The sequence below is a fragment of the Rana temporaria genome, chromosome 2, assembly GCF_905171775.1.
Source record: "Rana temporaria chromosome 2, aRanTem1.1, whole genome shotgun sequence".
NCBI classification, from domain to species: Eukaryota; Metazoa; Chordata; class Amphibia; order Anura; family Ranidae; genus Rana; species Rana temporaria.
In genome coordinates, this window is record NC_053490.1 from 469842170 (window position 1) to 469867686 (window position 25517).

The 25517-nt window shown below is 45.6% G+C and overlaps 1 protein-coding gene across 1 annotated transcript in view; it reads right to left on the reverse strand.

Annotated features, from left to right (window-relative positions):
• CRYBG3 (crystallin beta-gamma domain containing 3) overlaps positions 1-25517 on the reverse strand; it is a 247633-nt gene that overhangs the window by 181829 nt on the left and 40287 nt on the right. Inside the window, exon 2 of the mRNA XM_040338717.1 lies at positions 10408-10477. Within this exon, the coding sequence (XP_040194651.1) occupies positions 10408-10477 (70 nt within the window). The remainder of the gene's footprint in view (positions 1-10407; positions 10478-25517) is intronic.

A 25517-nucleotide genomic window follows, 5' to 3' on the forward strand; every position in this document is an offset into this window, starting at 1 on the left:
TGCTAAGGCCAGTTATAGGTGGGGGGCAGCGGCCATTTGTTTGTGCTGTGGGAATACTGGTAAGGGGATGCACTAGACACCTTCACTGCCATTGTGCTATATGCTGGCTGTCCAGTGTTCTCCTGTGCCTTTATGGAGGAATGGGGCTTCTTTAAGCCTCACCTGCCCTCTGCCTATCCATTATAACGCATGTGCTTCTACTATGGAGGCTCTCAAAATGTATAGAGTTAGGACTGCAGATAATACTGGGGTGCCTTGTCGTGGCCTCCGCAGCTTACGCATGTATTTGCAAATGTGTGCAATGAAGTCCATGTTTTTAACGCAAACTGTTAGACAGGTTAATTCGGTTGGTTGCAGGCTGGCTGACAAGCTGGAGATTTTCTTTGGATTTGTTTTACATGCGTTGCCCTTCCATGTGCTCCTTGCCGCTAAGGGCAGTTATAGTTGGGCGCAATGCCCATTTGTTTAAACATGCATTCTACATAGAAAATGATGCTATCAACATTCGTGTGTGCTGTAAATTGCCTCCAGCATTGCTCCTGTTTCTTCTTGTCAGACGCTGCCATTCTGCTGAAGCACAGAGCCCCCGAACAGCAGTAAATCATAAAGCGGGAAATAAACCCATCAATTTAACGGTTTCAAAAAACTGTTACATTCCTGGAATGCCAGGATTGCTAACTGTCACATTTACTTGTGAACTCAATCAAACTGTCAAACCATGGCTGGTGTCATAACTAATTACATGTGCAGCATCATGGCAGTTGCACAATAAACAGAAGCAGCTTCCTTGGCTGTAAAGCAGGGGTCTCAAACTGGCGGCCCTCCAGCTGTTGCTTCTGTCTGTGGGAGTCATGCTTGTAACTGTCAGCCTTGCAATGCCTCATGGGACTTGTAGATTTGCAGCAGCTGGAGGGGCCACCAGTTTGAGACCCCTGCTGTAAAGAATAGGAGGGCTTAATTTCGCTTTAAGTTTGTCAGCAGATCGACCTCTACAAACTCAGCAATGCCTAAAAATTGAGCATGTGCAGAGCAGGGTGAGACAGAGTATTACTGGATTTTAAACAGTATAGACACTTAGGCCCGGATTCACATAGAGCGGCGTACATTTGTGCGGGCGTAGCGCATCTCATAAGCGCTACGCCGACGTAACATAGAGAGGCAAGAACAGTATTCACAAAGCACTTGCTCCCTACGTTGCGCCGGCGTAGCGTAAATTGGTCGGCGTAAGCCCGCCTAATTCAAAGTAGGAAGGAAGTGGGCGTGATCCATTTAAATGAAGCGTGACCCCATGCAAATGAAGGGTCGAACGAACGGCGCTAGCGCGCGCATGCTCGGAATCACGTTGAATATACTCCCAAGATACGACGGCTCAATGCCTACAACGTGAACGTAACCTACGCCCAGCCCCATTCACGTACGACTTACGCAAACGACATAAAATACTGCGGCTGTTCCCTGGTCCATACCCTAACATGACTTACACCTGCTTTATGAGGCTTAACTTTACGCCGGACGTACGCCTTACGTAAACGGCATAGATTACTGCGACGGGCGTAAGTACATTCGTGAATCGGTGTATCTCGCTCATTTACATATTCGACGCATAAATCAATGGAAGCACCCCTTGCGGCCAGCGTAAATATGCGCCCAAGATACGACGGCGTAGGAAACTTACGTCGGTCGTATGAAGCCAAAATTCAGGCGTATCTTACTTGCAGAATCAGGCGCATAGATATGACGGCGCATCCGTGCACTTACGCGGCGTATCAGTAGATACGTCGGCGTAAGTGCTTTAAGAATCTGGGCCTTATTTTTTAAGTTTTACATAGCTGCACCTGCAAAAGGGGCCAACCTGAAGTGATCCAGCAGGACTTAATTTTCTGGCTAAAGTTCCACTTTTAAGTCTCCTACACATGATGAGATTATCGGACCAATGACCATCCATTTTTTTCGTTGCATGCTAGTCTCCATATCAAAAATGAAGAGGTTACTAAAGTTACGAAAATTCTCATATGACAGAATAAAAATTCAGAAGTGATGTCATGTATTGTATTGTATTTTTTGGAAGAAGAGTGTACTGATTAACCACTTCAGCCCCGGAAGAATTTACCCCCTTCCTGACCAGAGCATTTTTTGCGATTCGGCACTGCGTCGCTTTAACTGACAATTATGTGGTCATGTGATGCTGTACCCAAACAATTGATGTCCTTTTTTCCCCCCACAAAAAAAAGCTTTTATTTGGTAGCATTTGATCACCTCTGCGGTTTTTTATTTTTTGTGTTATAAACAAGAAGAGAGCAACAATTTTGAAAAAAAAGCAATATTTTTTATTTTTGCTATAATAAATATCCCCCAAAAATATATAAAAAAAATGTATTTCCTCAGTTTAGTCAGATATGTATTTTTCTACATATTTTTGAAAAAAAAACAAAAAAAAAAACGCAATAAGCGTATAGTGATTGGTTTGCGCAAAAGTTATAGCGTCTACAAAATAGGGGATAGATTTATGGCATTTTTCTAAATATTTTATCTTTTACTAGTACTGGCAGCGATCTGTGATTTTTATTGAGACTGCGACATTATGGCGGACACTTCTGACACTATTTTGGGACCATTGTCATTTATACAGCGATCAGTGCTATAAATAGCCACTGATTACTGTCTAAAAGACAGTGGCAGGGAAGGGGCTAAACACTAGGGTGCGATCAAGGGGTTAAGTGTGTCCTAGGAAGTGATTCTAACAGTGGGGGGATGGGCTACCACTGACATGACAGCGATCACTGCTCCCGATGACAGGGAGCAGTAGATCCCCGTCATGTCACTAGGTAGAGCTAGATTAAGAAGATCAGAATCTCCTTGCTCATTATAGTCATACGCATCGAGGCCCATGGGTAAGACTGCGTTTATAAGCATTTTTTAATAATAATAATAATAATAATAATAATAATAATAGGCAGAACAGGGAATGCCTCTCCGTCTCACGACCGTGGGCTGCCAGCGAACATCGAGTTTACTGGACCTGCGGACGGCAGCACATGCAGCAAATTCAAAGGGACATACAGGTACGCCCATTTGCCTGTACGAGCCCTTCTGCCGACGTACATCTGTGTGCGGCGTCCGGCAAGCGGTTAAATGAAAATCGTACGATCTGGTATCGTACAAGAAACGTTTTCGTGCTTGTCCCTTTGGATAATAATCGGATTAACTGTCATGATCCACTCTCGAAAGCTGAGTACTAACCATCAGAATATTGTATGATCGCTTTGAAAGCGGTATTTTCATCAGATTTTCTGATCGTGTACAGGCCATCAGCCTCAAGCACACAATTAGGTGGATTCAGGTAGGCGGGCGCATAGTTGCGGCGGCGTAGCGTATGGCATTTACACTACGCCACCGTAAGTTAGCGAGGCAAGTACATGATTCACAAAGTACTTGCCTGCTAAGTTACGGCGGTGTAGCGTAAATCAGGCGGGCATAAGCGCGCATAATTCAAATTCGGCTGAGGGGGCGTGTTTTATGCTAATGGGGGGTGACCTTACGTGATTGACGTATTTTACGAACGGCGCATGCGCCGTCCGCCTACATATCCCAGTGTGCATTGCGGCAAAGTACGCCGCACGGTCCTATTGGTTTAGACGTGGACGTAAATGACGTAAATCCCTATTCACGGACGACTTACGCAAACGACGTAAAATTTTCAAATTTTGACGCGGCCATACTTAACATTACTATTCCAGCTATTTGCTTGAATAACTTTAGGCCTGATAATGCGTTACGTAAACGGCGTATCTGTACTGCGTCTGCCGGGCGTACGTTCGTGAATAGGCGTATCTAGTGATTTACATATTCAACACCGACAGCATTGGAAGCGCCACCTAGCGGTCAGCATAAAAATTACACTTTCGGATACGACAGTGTAAGACACTTACGCTGCTCGTATCTGAGCCTAATTTAAACGTATCTGGTTTCCAGAATACGCTTAAATTAGCGCTGGCGCACATTCAGACTTAGGCTGGCGTATCTACTGATACACCAGCCGAAGTCTTTCTGAATCCACCTAAAAGAGAATATCGGACGAATGATCGTCTGTTTTTATTTTGCATGCCAGTCTCATATCGAAAATGAAGAGGTTACTAAAGTTACGAAAATTCCCATACGACAGAATACAACTTCAGAAGTGATGTCATGTGTTGTATTGTATTGTAAGTTCAGAGCATGCGTGGTCTTGGTCTTTCAATTTTGTTTTAACGAATAATGTATGGATTAAACAAAAATCGTTTGTTCTGGTGTCACACGAGAAGATTTTCACGTTTGTCCTTTTTGGATAATTTTGCATGAACCGATCATCTCTCAAAAGCTGTGTACCAACGATCAGATTATCGTACAATTGCTTTGAAAACAATTTTTCGCCCGATTTTCTCATTGTGTGTACTGCGCATTAGGTACACTTGTTACTTGTCTACTGGGATGTATCCATCAATACTCTTCCTGGACTGGTCTACCCAGCAGCATTGTTACTATCTTGTCAAAGATTCAGTGAAGGTCAGTTCAGTAAAAGTATTGTGGGCTAGAACATATTTTCAGAGATAGAAACAAGGGACACTTTCAGCACCAAAATGTGTGAACAAAAGACACGCCCTTACCAATCACTGGATCATCATTTCATATAGCCCAGAGCGAAGCACACAAATTCCAGCACTCAGGTTAGAACATGAAAATATCCCTAGGACTAGCTGCTAGTGGGCAGCACCATTACCGTTCTTGTTAACTAGTGTAAAGCCTCATACACACAATCGGATTTTCTGACGGGAATAGTGTGATGACAGGCTGTTGTCGGAAAATCCGACCGTTTGTACGCTCCATCGGACAATTGTTGTCGGATTTTCCACCAACAAATGTTGGATAGCATGCTTTAAAATTTTCCGACAACAATTGTGTGTCTGTCGGACAAAACTCCAAAGTACAAACACGCATGCTCAGAAGCAATGCTCACCATAACACAACATTAGCAGAAGTTTCCCAAAGGGTGGTGCTAAAGAGCTGAAAAAAACACGTATTTTTGTGTTTGTTGGCTAACAATTGTGTGCCATTTGTATGCAAGGCAAATTCCTGGCCAACGCCCTTCGAACAAAAGTCCTACGCTGCCTTTGTCCGCGGAAAATCCGATCGTGTGTACCAGGCTTTAGAAACATATGCAACACAATAATGTGAAGGGAGGACATAAAGAATAAAAACACATTGGGCAGGTCTTGTTATATCTATAATTCTACCCAACATGAGGATAACTCTGAAGAAAAAACAATTGGAGAGGTTTAAAGTGGTTGTAAACCCACTTTGACAACTTGCACCTACAGGTAAGCCTAGATTAATGCCACGTACACACGACCATTTTTCGGGTTGTAAAAAATGACGTTTTTCAGGCTCTAGAAAAAACAACGTTTTTTCAACCCGATCATTATAACGACGTTGCCTACACACGATCGTGAAAAAAAATGCTCTAGCAAGGCGCGATGACGTACAACACGTACGACGGCACTATAAAGGGGAGGTTCCATTCGGATGGCGCCACCCTTTGGGCTGCTTTAGCGGATTCCGTGTTAGTAACAAGACGATTCGCGATTTTCTGTCTGTTACAGCGTAATGAATGTGCTTACTCCATTACGAGCGCTAGTTTTACCAGAACGAGCGCTCCCGTCTCATAACTTTCTCCTGAGAATGCGTGGATTTTTCACGTCGTTAGTACCTACACACGACCATTTTTTACAACCTGAAAAACGAGCATGTTCGAAAAAAAATTTGCTCGTTTTTCAGAACCCGAAATATGCTCTGAAGCCCACACACGTTCGTTTTAATGACATAAAAAAAAAAAAGTAATTTTTTACAACCCGCAAAACGGTCGTGTGTACGCGGCATGAGGCTTACCTGTAGGTACAAGAAATATCTCCTTAACCTACACGGTTGAGGAGATATTTGCAGAAAACGCTGCACCGATGTCTACGGCGCATGTGCGCCATAGACAACGGCGCAGGCGCACTGAGCGTCCCGGCATAATGAATGGGATTATGCCGGTCCCGCGCGTCATCGCCACTCCGGCCAATCACAGCCCTGGAGCGGCGATACCAGGAAGAAGCTCCGAGGGAACATGGCGACGGCTGTGGATGGGAACGAGGAGCACTTCGGGGGCTCGATTTCAGGTAAGTGCCACATAATGAGCTAGTATGCTATACATACTAGCTCATTATGCCTTTCTCTTGCAGTGTTTTTTTTTTCTGGATTATTTTAAGAGCGTTTACTTCCTCTTTAAGTCAGGAGTGGGACAGTCCCTGTAAATAAGGAACAGTTAGGAGCTACAATGCAACATAAACTGAGCCACTCAGAATTAAAGCTGTTGTATACCCTGTGAAAAAAACAAAGACAAGGGCATAATGAGCTAGTATGCATCGCATACAAGCTCATTATAAAATACTTACCTTATAATGAAGCCCCCCGCAGTGGTGCCCGGTCACCGCTGAGGGAGCCAACATGTTCCCCGGCGGTACTTCCGGGTTTACGGGCTCCGGCGCCGTGAGTGGCCAGAGCTGTAATCACGTCACATGCGCGTCGGAGCCCACCTTTGCAGGAAGAAGCTCTGAAGTTCCAAAAAGATCCGTTGGACCTTTAGAGCGCATGCGCCGCTGACGTCAACGGCTGCATGCAGGGCGAGTATATCCTAAACGGTGTACATTTAGGAGATATTCATTTACCAACAGGTAAGTCTTATTATAGGCTTCACCTGTAGGTAAAAATCACAAATACAACCACTTTAATAACAGATTTTAAAAGACTTTGGAAGCCAAACAGCTAAAGGCAGAATTCAAGAACATTTACCAGAACCGGGTTACATACAAAAATAACATTCTAAAGTAGGGAGATTTTTATAGATATACTTTATGTGAACATTTGAAAAGGTTTATTGCTCAAAGGTAAGTGAATATACTGTATCAATGTAAGTGAATAGACTGTATCAATGTAAGTGAATATACTGTATCAATATATACAATGTATACTTGTGTAACTGCCTTACAGAACCTTGATATTCCTGTTCAACAGACTGTTCCTGTTACTAGCTATGTAGTTGTAGCCTGTCTACATAGCTGCAAAACATTGCCACAGGGCAAGTGCATGTTTGTCCTTTGAAGCACAAATAGTTAAATACTGAAAACAAAGTGTACATTTAATAAAGGATTTGTATTGTAGAGCTTACATTTTTAACCTCATAGCACCAGGGCCATCTATAAGGCAGGGCAAAAGGGGAAGCTGCCCTGGGCCCTGTCATTGTTGTTGGGCCCAAAGCATCTGCCTCATACTTGCCAACTATACCAGTTTAAATTCCACTTTCCCTTGAAGTTTTAGTCCTGTGCTGTGTCCCGATATCTCAGTGTAAAGTGCTGCTACTAATGCTGCCCAGCTCTGCCCTATTGTTGTGTACTGATGACTCATCTGCAGACCCTGGGGTAGATTCAGAAAGAATTTATGTTGGCGTATCTATTGATACGCCGCGTAAATTCTAATCTGCGCCGGCGTATATTTTTTCTGTATTCAGAAAACAAGATACGCCGGAATGTGGCTAAGATCCTACTGACGTAAGTCTCTTACGCCGTCGTATCTTAGTTTCATATTTAAGCTGGCCGCTAGGTGGCGCTTCCGTCGATTTACGCAAGGAATATGTAAATTAGGTAGATACGCCGATTCAGAAACGTACGTCCGGCGCATTTTCTTACGTCGTTTGCGTAACGCTTTTTCCGGTGTAAAGTTACCCCTCATAAAGCAGGGGTAAGTCATGTTAAGTATGGACGTCGGAAACGACCAACAGCATCGTATTTTACGTCGTTTACGTAAGTCGCTCGCGAATACGGCTGTACGTAAGTTACGTTCACGTCGAAAGCATTGACAGTTTGCGGTGTAATTTGGAGCATGCGCACTTGGAAACGTTCACGGACAGCGCATGCGCCGTTCGTAAAAAACGTCAAATACGTGGGGTCACAATAAATTTGAATAAAACAAGCCCACATCATCCACATTTGAATTAGGCGGGCTTACGCCGGACCACATACATTACGCCGCCGTAACTTAGGGCGCAAGTTCTTTATGAATACTGAACTTGTGCCCTAAGTTACTTATCTGAGATACGTTACGCCCGCGGATAGGTACACAATTGTATCTGAATCCGGGCCCCTGTGTTTACATGTAAATAACCATCATTCATATGCAAATAACGGGAGCATTCATATGTAATAGCGGCATTGATATGTAAAAAAAGGCGGCATTCATATGTATATGCAGTGAGGAGATGTGCTGTAACCTCTAGCAACCAATCAGTGAGCAGTATTACTATATAGTAATCTCTAGCAACCAATCAACAAGCAGAAATCATGTGCTGTAACCACTAGCAACTAATCAGTGAGCTGTAATGTGTGCTGTAACCTCTAGCAACCAGTCAGTAAGTGATAATGATATGCTGTAACCTCTAGCAACCAATTGCAATTACTGCCTGATCTGATACAGTAAACTGATTTTAAGTCTAGCTGATATTTATTGTATGTCTCAGAGCATGTAGAGAGCAAAATTGCATGGGGCCCCCCCCCCCAAGAAAAGTTTTGCCCAGGGTCCAATCAATATTAAAGACGCCCTTGCATAGCGCTTGTTTGAAAGATGAAAAGATCCTGCAAATACATAAAGCACAGAGATCTGCTTTACTAATGTGCTCAGTGCATGTTCTTCTAAACTGAAAAGTGATTAAAAAAAAAAAGAAGTCAGGAGAAGAGCCCAGTGACATGTCCCGTCAAAGTCATGTGATCAGTCTCTCCTCCAATCAGAGAGAGAGCTCCATGGGGATACACGCACCCTGTATTTATCAATGGGCCATAAAATGCAGGCCGAGGTATAGACTTAAAGCAGAGTTCTGCCCTCCGCACCAAAAAAGTCAGCAGTCACACTTACTGTATTTGCTGGCTTTTAATAATGGGACTCCTACTTGTCCTGGAATCCAGCGATGTCGGCACCGCAGCTGATGTTTCCTGGGCGCTGCCACCGCCATTCGTAGTTAGGGAACACGGCAGTGAAGCCTTGATGGCTGCACAGCCGATTCCCTACTGCGCATGTGCGAAGCGGGCTACGTTCTCTTACTTGCCCGACAGCAGGGGAAGGAGGAGGGAAGGCTGAACTTCTGACGTACATCACCGTGGCAAGGTCCAACGCAAGTGGAGATGGGTACCTGTCAAAGTCAGGTACCCACTCCCCCCTCCCTCCCTCTGGGGGAGGAGACAGAGGAGCAGAGCTTCCACTACTGGGTGGAACTGCACTATAAGTGTCCCCAAAGCATACTATAGGTGACATTTCTTGTGAATTGCAACCAATTCGCTTCTGACTATCAATTCCAGGTTTGAGGAATAAAAAATGTATTTGATTTAAAGGAGAAGTACAGCCAAAGCTTTTTTGGATGCACTTCTCCTATGGATCACAGGAGTGCAGTTCGTTCTGCACTCCTGTGGCCCATTTTCAGCTGGTTCATATGGTTGGGATCCACCCAGAAGCCTGGCGATCCACTGAGAGCCCCCCCCTAGCCCCTCTCACCCCCTCCCGCCCCCCCCCTCAGCCTCCCTCACCCCCACCCCAGCCACTCTTACCCCCTCTCGCCCCCCCCTAAAGGGAAACTGTGTAAAAAAAAAAAATACGATTTTTTTATTTTTTTTTTAAGTGCCCCGTCCCGAGTATTAAACGAAGTTCAACCCACACATGTGAGGGATCACCACGATCGTTAGAGTGAGAGCGATAATTCTATTCCTAGAACTCCTCTGTAAATCATAACATGCAACCTGTAGAATTTTTTAAACGACGCTTAGGAAGATTTTTAAGCATTAAAAGTTTGTCGCCATTCCCCGAGCAGGCGCAAGTTTGACGCGTGACATGTTGGGTATCAATTTACTCAGCGTATCATTATCTTTCACAATATAAAAAAAACTGGGCTAACTTTACTGCCGTCTTATTTTTCCCCCCCAAAAAGTGCGCTTGTTAGACCGCTGCGCAAATACGGTGTGACAAAGTATTGCAACGACCATTTTATTCTTTGGGTGATATAAAAAATAAAATAATTGTGTGTGTATATATATATATATATATATATATATATATATATATATATATATATATATATATATATATATATATATATATATATATATATATATATATAATGTTTGGGGGTTCTAAGCAATTTTCTAGCAAAAAAAAATGTTTTTAACTTGTAAACAACAAATCTCAGAAAGAGGCTCCGTCCTTAAGTAGTTAATAAGTAACAAGCAATGCATATTCAGCACATTCCCCAGTCCATATATCTGTGTATGTAGAGTCTGTTTGTATATTACCCACCTCTTCCGTCTGACCTGAAGACAGACTTTCATGGATGTCCGGGGCCAAGTTACTATCCTTCTCTTCATGTCTGAAAAACAAATACATTGCTCATAAACTGACCATACAAATGCTTTATTTATTTACTTCAGTATTTACCTCATGATTTTGTATAACATGCTCCTGTTTGTTGTCATCGTATATTTATAGGCTTACAGTATAACTAAACCCCAGAACAAAAGTAATAGTATTTTAGCTTACCAGTCCTTAGGCTGCATTCGTTTTCTTTTTTGACACGTTTCCTTGATTTTAACCTGGTAATCCCACTATTAACACACTTCCTGTCCTAAGGTGACAACCATGCTGAGCAGCCTTGTCACCCCTAGGACAAGGAAAGTGTCAGGACTTCCCAGAGAGGTATTCTGTACTCCACAAATACCAGCCAACAATGCTAACTGATAACAGTGCAGAGGAAGAAAGCACAGGAAACGATTACCTCACAAGATTTCTGCTACTTTTTTTGCACTTTTCAAACAGATATAATAAAATACTTTCAATTGTATATTTACATACACTTTACATGTGTGCAAAAAATAATATACACTATATTGTCAAAAGTATTGGGACACCTGTCTTTACACACACAGGAAAGTTTAATGGCATCCCGGTCTTATGCCGTGTACACACGATCATTTTTCGGCATGAAAAAACATAGGGCCAAATTCTCAAAAGAGATACGCAGACTTAACTGCTGTTCAGCCTGCGTATCCCTGTGCCTAACTTTGGAAACGATTCTCAAAAGGCTTTTTCCAAAGTTAGGCAGAAAATCTGACATGTGTAAGACACTTACACGGTCAGATTTTAGGATGCAGTACCGCATCCGCCACTGGGGGCATTTCTCATTGAAATCCAGCTTTGCGTATGCAAATGAGGACTTAAGCAGATTTTCAAAGCATTTCAGCACTTTGATTTCTGCCTAAGTTCCGAATTTGCCGGCGCAAAATTAGGGCTGGTTTTATAATGTGGAAAGTTAGCCAAACCTTGTAAAGGCCCATTCCAGCGACGGCATTTGGTATGCATTCCTGAGGGAGAACTCCACGGCAATTTTTAAATTCAAAACCGGCATGGGTTCCCCCCCAGGAGCATACCAGGCCCTTAGGTCTGGTATGGGTTGTAAGGAGACCCCCCCACGCCGAAAAATTGACGTAGGGGGTCCCCCTACAATCCATACCAGACCCGTATCCAAAGCACGCTACCCGGCCGGCCAGGAATGGGAGTGGGGACGAGCGAGCGCCCCCCCCCCCCCCTCCTGAGCCGTGCCAGGCCGCATGCCCTCAACATGGGGGGGTTGGGTGCTCTGGGGCAGGGGGGCGCACTGCGGGCCCCCCCACCCCAGAGCACCCTGTCCCCATGTCGATGAGGACAGGACCTCTTCCCGACAACCCTTGCCATTGGTTGTCGGGGTCTGCGGGCGGAGGCTTATCGGAATCTGGGAGTCCCCTCAAATAAGGGGGCCCCCAGATACCGGCCCCCCACCCTAAGTGAATGGATATGGGGTACATCGTACCCCTATCCATTCACCTGGAGGCAAAAAGTAAAATGTAGTAAACACACAACACAAGGCTTTTTAAAATATTTTATTATTCTGCTCCGGATGCCCCCCCTGTCTTCGTTATTAGCTCAATTACCAGGGGGGGCTTCTTCTTCCGCTCTCCGGGGGTCTTCCGCTCTCCGGGGGGGGGCTTCTCCGGACTCCGGGGGGCTTCTTCCATCTTCTCCCCTCTTCCGCTGTTGACTCGGCGAACCCCGGTTCTTCTGCAGCTCTCCGGTGCCTTCTTCTTCAGCGCTGGCTGCCTGCTATGTTTGTGTGTTAGCTCGATTTCAAACAGGCAGCCAGCGCGGTCTTCTGTGGCGTCAGGGTCTTCTCTTCCTTTCTTCCGATGTTGCCTCGTCGCCTGTTGTCGCTGTAATGATGGAAGCGCGCCTTGCATCCCATTTATATAGGCATCACCGTCCCATCATGCTCCGGTAGGTACCCACGTGGTGGGTGCACGTGGGTAGGCACCCACCACGTGGGTACCTACCGGAGCATGATGGGACGGTGATGCCTATATAAATGGGATGCAAGGCGCGCTTCCATCATTACAGCGACAACAGGCGACGAGGCAACATCGGAAGAAAGGAAGAGAAGACCCTGACGCCACAGAAGACCGCGCTGGCTGCCTGTTTGAAATCGAGCTAACACACAAACATAGCAGGCAGCCAGCGCTGAAGAAGAAGGCACCGGAGAGCTGCAGAAGAACCGGGGTTCGCCGAGTCAACAGCGGAAGAGGGGAGAAGATGGAAGAAGCCCCCCGGAGTCCGGAGAAGCCCCCCCCGGAGAGCGGAGAAGACCCCCGGAGAGCGGAAGACCCCCGGAGAGCGGAAGAAGAAGCCCCCCCTGGTAATTGAGCTAATAACGAAGACAGGGGGGGCATCCGGAGCAGAATAATAAAATATTTTAAAAAGCCTTGTGTTGTGTGTTTACTAAATTTTACTTTTTGCCTCCAGGTGAATGGATAGGGGTACGATGTACCCCATATCCATTCACTTAGGGTGGGGGGCCGGTATCTGGGGGCCCCCTTATTTGAGGGGACTCCCAGATTCCGATAAGCCTCCGCCCGCAGACCCCGACAACCAATGGCAAGGGTTGTCGGGAAGAGGTCCTGTCCTCATCGACATGGGGACAGGGTGCTCTGGGGTGGGGGGGCCCGCAGTGCGCCCCCCTGCCCCAGAGCACCCAACCCCCCCATGTTGAGGGCATGCGGCCTGGCACGGCTCAGGAGGGGGGGGACGCTCGCTCGTCCCCACTCCCATTCCTGGCTGGCCGGGTAGCGTGCTTTGGATACAGGTCTGGTATGGATTGTAGGGGGACCCCCTACGTCGATTTTTCGGCGTAGGGGGGGTCTCCTTACAACCCATACCAGACCTAAGGGCCTGGTATGCTCCTGGGGGGGGAACCCATGCCGTTTTTTTCTTTGAAAATTGGCATGGAGTTCTCCCTCTCAGGAATGCATACTGAGCGACGCCGACATTTTTTTTTATAATTATTTGTTTTCCCGGCGCGTCTTTTTTTTTCACCCGTCGCAACTTTAGTGTCCCGTCGAAATTCTCAAAGCCGACCGGCGTTAATTACGTTCGCGCGCTGCACGTCGGGAAAATTACGTCACACGCATGCGCAGTACGGCCGGCGCGGGAGCGCGCCTCATTTAAATTTTAAACGCCCCCAGGAAAGGAGGACCGCCTTACGACGGCGGCACTTAAGTTACACAGCGTGTAATTTCTACCTAAGTGCTTTGACGATCAGGCACTTAGGTAGAAATTTTAAGTCAGTGTAACTTAACTGCTGAAATTTAAGTTACGCAGAGTTTTTGAGAATTTGGCCCCATAGTTTTTCAAAAACGTCATTTAAAATGATCGTGTGTGGGCTACACATCATTTTTCAGGTTCTGAAAAACGACAAAAAAAAAAAATTCGAACATGCTGCATTTTTTAACGTCGTTTTAAACTATGTAGTTTTTCAGGTTGTAAAAAATGATCGTGTGTGGCCTAAAATGACGTAAAAAACTTGCGCATGCTCAGAAGCAAGTTATGAGACGGGAGCGCTCGTTCTGGTAAAACTACCGTTCATAATGGAGTAAGCACATTTATCACGCTGTAACAGACAGAAAAGCGCGAATCGTCTTTTACTAACACGGAATCAGCTAAAGCAGCTCAAAGGCGAATGGAACTTCCCCTTTATAGTGCCGTCGTACCTGTTGTACGTCACCGCGCTTTGCTAGATCATTTTTTAAAAACGATGGTGTGTAGGCAACATCGTTTTAATGATGAAGTTGGAAAAACTTAGTTTTTTGGACATGCTGAAAAATGATCGTGTGTACGCGGCATTAGGCCTTGTACACACAACCGTTTTCCTCGACAGAATCCATCAAGAAACTTGGTGGCAGAGCTTTTTTGCCGAGGAAAACGGTCGTGTGTATGTTTTTCATCGAGAAAACTGTCGTGGAACTCGACGAGAAAAAACAAGTTCTCTTTTTCCTTGTCGGGAGTCTCAATTTCCTCGTCGTGTTTCTCGTCGGACTGGTTTACGACGAGAAACATGATTGTGTGTATGCCAAGAAACCCTCGCATGCTCAGAATAAAGTATGAGACGGGAGCGCACCTTCGGTAAAAGTAGCGTTCGTAATGGAGATAGCACATTTGTCACGCTGTAACAGACATAAAAGTGCAAATCGTCTCTTACCAAACTTTTACTTAACACGCAGTAACATGAGATTAGCAAAAGCAGCCCCAAGGGTTGTGCCAGTGGAATCGAACTTCCCCTGCCGTCGTATGTGTTGTGCATCACCGCGTTTGAGAACGACGAGATTTTGTCTTGACAGTGTGTACGCAACGAAAGCTTTTCAAGTTTCTCGACAAGCCTAACAAGGAACTCGTCGAGGAAAACAATGTTTCATTTACAAGGCCTCAGTATGTAGGGTTCAATATTGAGTAGGCCCAATATTCGACAAGGCGATCTGCCCACGACTTCAGAGGCGACGTGCAAAATGACTTCTGTATTGAAGTCAATACAAGTCGCCCGGAAGTTGTCCCAAAGTCGTACAGGAACCTTTTTCTAAGTGAGAGCGACTTGAGTCGCTCCTACTAGAACGGTCCCACTGTACAGAACGGAGCGCGATTTGTCAGGTGGCTAAGTCGCCTGACGAGTCGCTCCTGTGTGAACTGGCTCTAAGGCTCATGTACAGCGCAGCTGGTAAATTGACATGCTATCTTATCAGTACATGTACACAGGGTCGTTTACAGTAATTTCTAGGCAGTCGAGTCTAGAGGCTTTTTTTGGAATGCAAAAATGGTTTCAAAAGCGGAGTTTAGAGGCATTTCAAGTCCTAAACGCTTCTAAACGCGGCTGAGCGCGGTAAGTCGTGTTTAGACGTGTTTTGTTTACATGCGTTTTCATTTTTTTAAACGCTTCTAAATTCAAATGTAGCAAAACACTGCTAAATGCAGCATGTAAACTCAGCAAAACAAATGTGGGTTACTATCTGTCAAGTTAAAGGAAAAACATTTTTTTTCTGAAATGACTGTTTACAGGGTATAGAGACATAATAGTTAACCGATTCCTTTTAAAAATGATTAAAAATAGATAAAAATCAATCATATAATGTACCTACAGTTTCAGTTTCGTTTTTGCATGTTGTTTCCTGGTTCTGTGATGTACAGAGACTCAGAGCCAATACAGGGCAGTGATGGTTTGTAAAATGAAACTGATTGGTGTTGAGGGGTTTTAGACACCCAGTAATCACACCTCCTTGATTAGTGACCACAGAAAGAAAGCTTCCATGACTTTTTTCATCAGGAAACAGACAACCAGGACAGTGTTCAGAACAGATAAGGATTACAGCAACATCAGAGCAAAAACGAACAATGAGGCCATGAAACCAGGACTGCAGTAAGGTAAAAGAAGCTACTTAGCTAAAATAAAATATTCCTTTAGTGACCCTTTAAATCATTCAGGAGAGGTTGTAAAAACTCTCCGTGTATATGAAGTCTTACCTTCTCTGTACCTCTGTTTTGCAAAGACCAGCTCCAATCCTTCTCTTCTGGAATCACCTGCCAGTCCTTCTGGCGCCTTCCCCCGGCAAGTGCCCCCACAGCCCCACCCCCTGCTCACTGGCTACGATTGACAGCAGAAGAAGCCAATGGCTCCTGCTGCTGCCTCCATGTCCAGTGAGAATAGAGTCAATCAAATCCAATGACTCAGTAGCCAGGGTGGCGAGTCCTGCGGTTAGTGTCAATAGACGCAGTAGGACACAGGAGCGCGCCCGCACGAGTGCCCCAATGGAGAGCGGCTCTCCAACTGGGCACTCAAAACAGGAGGAGCCAGGAATGCTGTGGAGGGACCCCAGAAGAGGGGGACTGGGGCCACCTTGTGCAAAACCAACTGCACAGAGGAGTTTTTTTTAAAAAAAGACTGAACCTTTAGTTACCCTTCAATGGTTTGTTTTTTATTTTCTAAATAGGTTCCTTTATGCTAGTGCATTGTTGGTTCACTTACCTTTTCCTTCTATTTCCCTTCTAAATGTTATTTTTTTTCTTTGTTTTCTTTGTCTGAATTTCTCATTTCCTGTTCCTGTTCCTCTTCAGTAAGCTGTTCTGGCTAACTAACCCCTAGCTGATGATGGGGGCAAGCTTACTGAGGAGGAACAGGAAGTGAGAAATTCAGACAAAGAAAAAAAACATTTAGAAGGGAAATCAAAGGAAAAGGTAAGTGAACCAACAATGCACTTCTTAGGCCCCGTACACACGACCGAACATGTCCGCTGAAACTGGTCCGACGGACCAGTTTCAGCAGACATGTTCGGTCATGTGTACAGCCGACCGAACAATTGTCCGGCGGATCGGACAGTTTCCAGCGGACAAATGTTTCTTAGCATGCTAAGAAACATGTTCGCTGGAAGCCTGTCCGTCGGACATGTTCGGTCGTCTGTACGACTCACCGGACATGTCCGCTCGGCCGAAAGCCCTCGCATGCGTTGAAGTGATTCGACGCATGCGTGGAAGCATTGACCTTCCAGGGCCGCGCACGTCGCCGCGTCATCGTCACCGCGTATCTTGTCCGCGCGGATTTCTGTCTGATGGTGTGTACAACCATCAGACAGAAATCCGGCGGCGGACCGTTTTCAGCGGACAGATCCGGGTGTGTACGAGGCCTAAAAGGAACCCATTTAGAAAAAAAAACCTTTACAACCCCTTTAAGGTACAAAACCTTCAACCACTTTACAAACAGCTTTTTGCACACAACTGAACAGAGTAAAATCTGCTTGTTGTGGCTCTCTGGAGTCACTGCTGCAGCGTATTTTCGTCCACATACATACATCCATGGTATTTATGCACGCAAGGCTGTGCACGTTTTTTGCAATGTATGTCTATGGGCAGAAATATGCTGCAGCTGTGGATTCCTGGAGAGAAAACAACTGTTGTATTTTACTCTGTACAGCTGTACTACTAATATACGAAACCTTTATTACTGAAATATACAACACAGGTTTTCGACTTTCGCTCTTTGTGTAGGCCTGACTCACCTCCGCTGGCTTACTTACTGACGTAAGCGGAGAACCTATGATAGAAATATCAATACATTGGCGAGTACAGAGCATTACAAAGCACTGCTCTGGAATCCAGCGAGTATTATAAAATCTCATACTTGGAATGCTGCGATAACCTAAACTGACCTTATTAAATCAGAAGCGGCTTTCTCCCAAATTACAAACACAGTTTATCACTCAGCCACTCCTAGATTTTTATGGTGTTGTAAGTCTTACTTTTTTTTTCTCCTTTTATTACCATTCTTAATCATCATTTATTATCACTCAAGCTTATAATAACCTAGTTCTCGTGAGTGGAAGTTTTCACAAACATCATTCACGAAAGTATCTGAGACAAGAGCAGTGTTTCTCTTGACAAATAAAGTTTTAAAGTTCAACAACTGTCCAACTAAATGGTTTGGTATTGTCGGATGCTGGTTGCCTTGAAGGTTCTCACTATTACTTATTGGTTGGGTGGGGAAAAAAAACTGACAACTTTTGGCAAAGTCCACACAAGAAGAACCCCAATATACAAAGGAGCGAAAACAGTCCAGAAACTGTCCCAGTCCAGTCCAGTCTTCTATAAACACTGGGGTGGATTCAGGTAGGGGCAGCGTACCGTTTTTACGCTACGCCTCCGTAAATTACTTGAGCTATGCTTCATTCACAAAGCATTTGCTCCGTAATTTGCGGGGGCGTTGCGTAAAAGTGGCCGGCGTAAGCTCGCGTAATCTAAATGATCCCGTAGGGGGCGTGGATCATTTAAATTAGGCGCGTTCCCACGCCGAACGTAGTGCGCATGCTCCGTCGGGAAACTTTCCTGACGTGCATTGCGGTAAATGACGTCACAAGGACGTCATTTGCTTCGACGGGAACGTAAATGGCATCCAGCGCCATTCACGATCCACTTACGCAAACAACACGACGCGGGAACGACGTCCATACTTAGAATTGGCTGCACCTAATAGCAGGAGCAGCCTTACGACGGAAGCGCCGTACGCAAACGACGTAAAACTCGAACGCCGGGCGCGCGTACGTTTGTGAATCGGCGTGAGTATGCAATTTGCATACTCTACGCTGACCACTACGGGAACGCCACCTAGCGGCCAGCGTCAGAATGCAGCCTAAGATATGACGGCATAAGAGCCTTATGCCAGTCATATCTTAGGCTACAGTCGGCGTATCGAGCTTTCTGAATAAAGAAAGTCGATACGCCGGCGCTACTTAGCAATTACGCTGCGTATCTATGGATACGCAGGCGTAATTGCTACTTGAATCTACCCTATTGCAAAAAGATCTATTGCCACGGTTTGGTCAAGACCAAATGAGCCTTTCCGTGTTGGTGCGTCCCAGAGTAATCTTAGGCCCCTTTCACACCCCTTTTAATGTCAGATCTGAACTTATTATTGTATATGCCAGAGACAGTGTGCCCTGCTATAGACCACATGAGAAATGCAGAAAAACCAATACAAAATGCTAGAATCATGCAAAAATGTATTTTAGAGTACAGGAGGAAGGTCTCCGAAAACAGGTTAAAAGTGGAACTTTCCCTTTATATGCACAACATTTTTTTCCGGCATTAATAATATACAGCAAGAAAAGTACTGCTTACATCTTAGGAATGGTAAGAGAAGTGAACGTGGTCTGTTTAACTCTAACTGCACCGTGCGGATCACATTAATAAGAAAACCCATGTGCTTTTTATCTGGGATAATCTGGGATAATATTTTCTATTTAATATGAGGACACAGCAGAAGGTGCCCCGCTTCCTGATCCACCCGTATAATGAATGTCAAACATAAACATCCAGTATGGAGCGCCAGGTCTGCTTGTACTCAATGGCCCAGATTCAAGTAGAATTGCGCGATATTTGTTGGGGAGCAGAGCAACGATTTTGCCCTGCGCCCCCGCAAATATTTTGCGCTGCCCTCGATTCACGGAGCAGTAGCTCAGTGACTTGCGAGGGCGCGCCGGCAAATTTGCCCGGCGTAAGCGCGCGCAAGTTAAATGATCCCGCCGGGGGCGGGAATCATTTAAATTAGGCGCGCTCCCGCACCGAGCGTACAGCGCATGCTCCGTCGGGAAACTTTCCCGACGTGCATTGCGGCAAATGACGTCGCAAGGACGTCATTTGCTTCTAAGTGAACGTTAATGGCGTCCAGCGCCATTCACGTTTCACTTACGCAAACGCTGTGAAATTCAAATTTCACGGCGCAGGAAGGCCGGCTATACTTTAGCATTGGCTGCCCCTACTATTAGAAGGGGCAGCCTTGCGCTAAAAGTAGCCGTACGGAAACTCCGTACCTGGCTTGCGCGGGGCCCGCGCAAGCTTGTGAATCAGTGGTAGTATGCAATTTGCATACTACACGCTGATACACAATGGGAGCGCCCCCTAGTGGCCCCCTCAAGAATGCAGCCTAAAATCTGCGAGGCATAAGAGCCTTATGCCGCGCAGATTTTAGCCTGCAGTCGGTGTAACGAGGTTCCTGAATCAAGAGCACTCGTTACACCGGAGCAAGTAAGCACTTGCGCTGCGTAACCTATGGTTGCGCGGGCGCAAGTGCTTCTTGAATCTGGGCCAATGACTCAGAGTGCAGCTACTCCAGCGTCTCTGCAGGTAAAGGGTTTTCTAGCAAACTCGTATAACAATGCTGTTCAGTCACATTTTGTATAAAATACTCCAGATTCTGATACCGTGACTTTCATAGATCTTTATACAAGATATTTCAAGGGTGTGTTGTGGATTTTGGGAAAAACACTAAAAAGTAAAAAAGCCTTCAGAGATCATCTAATAAATCCAAACCACCACTGTTCAAGTATATAACTTTTCATAACATAGTCCTTAAAGAGAACCAGTCACAATTGGGCTTATCTGGCTATCAAAGATGCCCCCCCCCCCCCAGCCCTCACCCCTTCATGTACATGTATTTTTGGAATTTAATACTTACCTTTTATCAGATGTCTTCGGGCCAGTCACATGAAACACAGGATACTTTTTTTTTGTTATGCTTCTCTAAAGCTGGGTTGCTCACAATGATGCAGAAAGTGTCACTGACATTATGTCAGCATTATCCTCCAAATCATTGTACTGTGAGTGAGGGCATTGAGGTAATACCCCCTCTGGGGGTGGGTTCATGACACCCTCTAGAAAAACAGGAAGTGGGTTGAAGGATGTCTCAAGAGGACCGGTGACTTGTCGTTAAGGTTCCCCTGTCGAGATGGTTCCTGTGAGGACTGAGCAGGTGCAATCCTTGCCGATGGAAATCTCCAAACCTCGGCCGGCATCCAGGCTCATTCCTTAATATCCCCGTGGATTGGAGGATGTTAAAAAAAGAGCCAGGAGGCCGAGCGAGCGGAGATGCCGGCCGAGGTTCGGAGATTTCCGTCGGCAAGGATTGCGCCTGCGCAGTCCTTACAGGAACCATCTTGATTGCCGGAACCAGATCGTCAGATCACCGGCACTGCAGAAGAGGTAATTCAGCAAGTTCCTCCTACTGTTTCTCCTCATTAAGGTGTTCAGTAAGCTGTTCTAAATGACTTTCCACCGCTCAGATGATGGTGGAAAGTTAACTGAGGATAAACAGGAAGTGAGAAATTCAAACAAAGAAAAAAAAAACATTTAGAAGGGAAACCGAAAGAAAAGGTAAGTGAACCAACAATGCACTAGATTAAAGGAACCAATTTTGAAAATAAAAGACGAGCCTTTACAACCCCTTTAAGGGAATTACATTGATTGACTCGTTACAATGGTATCTGAAAGTCCGTGGGATATATTAGGAAGCAAGTTAGTTGTCTCTGAAGTGGACATCTCACTTTGTTATGTATGGGGCAGACTAAACAGGGTGCCCATTTTGACCCTTGTCCATGGCCACAAACACCTACAATGGGTATGAGAGCATCGGAACTGGACAACATAGCAATGGAAGAAGGTGGCCTGGCCTGATGAATCAAGTTTTCTTTTACATCATGTAGATGGCCGGGTACATGTGCATTGTTTACCTGGGGAAGAGATGTCACCAGGATGCAGTATGGGGAGAAGGCAAACCGGCGGAGGCAGAGTGATGCTCTGGGCAATGTTCTGGGTCCTGCTATTCATGTGGATGTTACTTTTACATCTACCACCTACCTAAACATTGTTGCTGACCAAGTACACCCCTTCATGGAAACGGTATTCCCCGATGGCAGTGGCCTCAGTCGGCAGCATAATGCACTCTGCCACACTGCAAAGATGGTTCAAGAATGGTTTGAGGAACACAATGAGTTTGAGGTGTAGACTTTTCCTCTAAATTATCCAGATCTCCAATCAAGCACATGACTGCCCTAAAGATCCCTTTAAAAAGATATTTACATGCCCCATTTAAAAAAAAAAAAAGACTCATACAGTGTGCCTAATCTGTAATAGAGGAGCTGGCAGTGACAATTTCTAATTTTTTATTTTTAATAATAGCGGTGGAGGGGGGCGGAGACAGAGACACAGAACATGGATCTGACAGGCAGGGAGGAGGTGGAGAGAGGAGAGCAGAGCAGGGCTGCAGATGACCGAGGGACGTACGCTGACCATGGTGGCAAGGGCTCAGCAGCCCTGATTATCGTGGTCTGCGCAGAGAGGGGAAAACAGGAAGTTGCAGGTTCATACAGATTTTTTAACTTCTAGAGAGGGGCAGATTACACAGCATGTGTAATCTGCTTTGTTTTTAAATAACAAACGTGTCATACTTACCTCCACTGTGCAGCTCGTTTTGCACAGTGTGACTCCGATCCGCGACTTCTGGGGTCCCTCAGCGGCTCCTCCCCACATCAGATAACCCCCCTAGGAGAAGCGCTCTCCCGGGGGGTTACTTTGCGGGCGAGCTCCCGAGTCATTCATTCAGTCAGTCAGTCATTCGTCCATGGCTGCCGAATGTATGACTCGGCAACGCCCACCAGCGCCCGCGTCATTGGATTTGATTGACAGCAGCGGGAGTTAATGGCTGCGCTGCTATCAATCTATCCAATCAAGAGCCAGGACCCCGTGCAGAGAGGGAGAGTGTGTCACCACCGAGTGAAATTCCACGGCTCAGGTAAGTAAAACTGGGGGATGGGGGGCCGGTGACTGCCAAACGTTTTTTTCACCTTAATGCATAGGATTTATTAAGGTGAAAAAACACGAGGGTTTACAACCCCTTTAAGGAATCTCTATATTATTTTTTGGGGTTAACAAACACTTTAAGTCTGATCCATGGAAGCCCCACCTTGCAACTTGCAGGACTAAAGCTAGCCATAGACGGACCAAAATTTTGACCCATCTATGGGCAGGCTGGTTGTACTGAAGTTGATCCATCGCTGGCAGAACACAATAGCAATGCAGGTAGGGGGATTTCCCCGTCAATAGTGTGCTCAATTTGGGGAATCAAGCAATTTTCCTTCCTTCAACCCATAGTTGAGGAAAAGAAAATTGCATAATGTATGGCCTGCTTTAAAGGATCTGCAACCAACAGCTTGGTGCCAGATACCACAGCATACCTTCAGCAATCTAGTGGAGTCCATGCCTCGATGGGTCAGGGCTGTTTTAGCAGCAAAAGGAGGAACTGCTCAATATTAGGTGGGTGGTCAGGTCATAAAGTTATGGATTATCAGTGAATATTAAATGTACCCTATAATCATTTTACTGATCATTTGAACAGAAATGTGTAATCAAGAGAAACGCCACTTGTTTAATTGTAATATATACACGTGCTACACTGGCCATTTTGTAGCTCAGTCATGAACAAGTCCATGTAGGTTAAAACAGGAGCCCTACCAGCTAAATATATACTAACCTTTTCCCTTTGCTCCCCATCCTCCTATTCCACCCACAGGAGTGTAGGAGCGCCAACACACTGGGCTAAAGAATTTCCTCCCGCCCCCATATGACAGGGCTGGATGTCTAATCAATCAACCGCTGATCAAGAGTTTCAGTCATTTAGTTCCACATAACCAGAAATACTGGATAGTTTTCTTTTCTCCTGGGTGGGGATGGGGGGAGTAAAGACAATGTGAAATTGTGCTGCTCGTGGCTCGTGGGGCTGACATTGTTGTTTTTCTGCATTGACAAATCACAAATTCACTTTAAGACCCGTTTCACACTGAGCCACCCATAGCGTCGGCTATTTTTACTACCGACGCTATGGGCGGATTTGCAGCACATTTCGGCCGCTAGTGGGCCGCATTTAACCCCTGCTAGTAGCTGAGAAAGGGTTTAAAATGCTTGCAATGCGCTGCTGCAGCGCTGTCCCATTGATTTCAATGGGCAGCAGCGGTGGAGGAGCAGTAAACAAAGTACAAAGATGCAGCTAGCAGGACTTTTTTTACCGCCCTGCTGGTGCAACTAGACAATGGAGCAGCTGTTTGAGGGCGGATTGCAGGCGCACTTTTTAACACTATAGCACCTGCAATACACCCTCAGTGTGTAATTTCATTTTAGCGGCAGCTGCTATGGCTTTCTAAAACGCCCCAGAATTTCAATGGTATACTTTGATACCATTGAAATGGCATGCCGCAGTGCAAAGTGAGGAGAGATCTGAGAGCTGATTGGAAGGAAGGGCCAACACCCCAATTCACACAGCACAAAAGAACAGAGCTGAGGCTGTCAAACACAGGCTGTGTGCTGAAGATCCCTGCCCAGTCACATTTTTCTCTCTTGGTGTCAGAAGTGGCTCATGTTGATAGCAGAGGAACAGGGCAGCAGACAGAAATGGCACTTATTGCTCTGCATTGACACAAGTACACACTATAGAGGGATATGCTTTGTTAATATTTCATGTCTGAGGTTTACAACCACTTTAACCCTGAATGGACGAAGTGACAGTGTCTTGAAACTACAAAGTAAATCTGCAATAACAAATTGCTAAAAGCCATGTAATATAAATAATTTACACAAAATAATTAACGTATATACTCGAGTATAAGCCGAGTTTTTCAGCACATTTGCTGAAAATGCCCCCCCTCGGCTTATACTCGAGTCACCTTTTTCACGCCTGATCTCCCAGACTTTGGGGACCCGATACTGGCCGAACTTAGCCCACATATAGCCCCATTTCTCCTCTACAGGTGTGCAAAGTTTGTTATCTGGGGGACCTACGGCTGGGGAGCACCGATTTTTCAAATCAGGGCACCCCTTCCATAGACTCCCACGTCAGTCTAGGGAGTCAGGGCAGGACTTAGGGTGGTTGGGGGCCCCTGGGCTTGAGTGCTGATTAAGCGGGGGGGGGGGGGTCGAAGTTGTTGAGCGGGGGGGTGCCACCGAGGCCGCGGAGGTCGAAGTACTTGAGCGGGGGGGTTCGCCGAGATCGAAGTTGTTGAGCGGGGGGTGGCGCTCGAAGTTGTTGAGCGGGGGGGGGGGGGCTCGTAGTTGTTGAGTGGGGGGTGAGGGACACTTCTTACCTCTTCATCAGCAGCGGCATGGCTCTTTCTGCTTCTTCCTTCCTCCTCCCGGGGGGCCCTAATAGAGCCCAGTCAAGCCCAATGGTAAGTCCGGTCCTGGACACAGTGAGGCATGGGCACAGTAAGGCATCCACATGGACACAGTGAGGCAAAGTGAGGCACAGTGAGGCATGCAGATGGACACCCTAGGCTTATACTCGAGTCAATACGTTTTCCCATTTTTTTGTGGTAAAATTAGGTGCCTTGGCTTATATTCGGGCCGGCTTATACTCGAGTATATACGGTAAGTAATTAAATACATTTTCTAGGAGTTTTAAGCAGAATTTTATATTCTATATACAAAGAAGAACATGGGGACATGCTGCGAAAATCACAGACACAAGACTGTGTCGGTAATTAATTGCTGTTTAATGACTGGTTGTATGAAGAATTGGAACTTCATTCATTCTTAGCAAAAGAAATATAGACTTTCGAGAAAAAAGACATCTCTGTTGTCTTGCACATCTTTCCCATAATAAAACTCTGAGATATACTTATGAATTATAAATGTATGCTTTAAACTGCTTTTAATTTCTACTGGAGTGTAATGGCATTATGAGATCACAA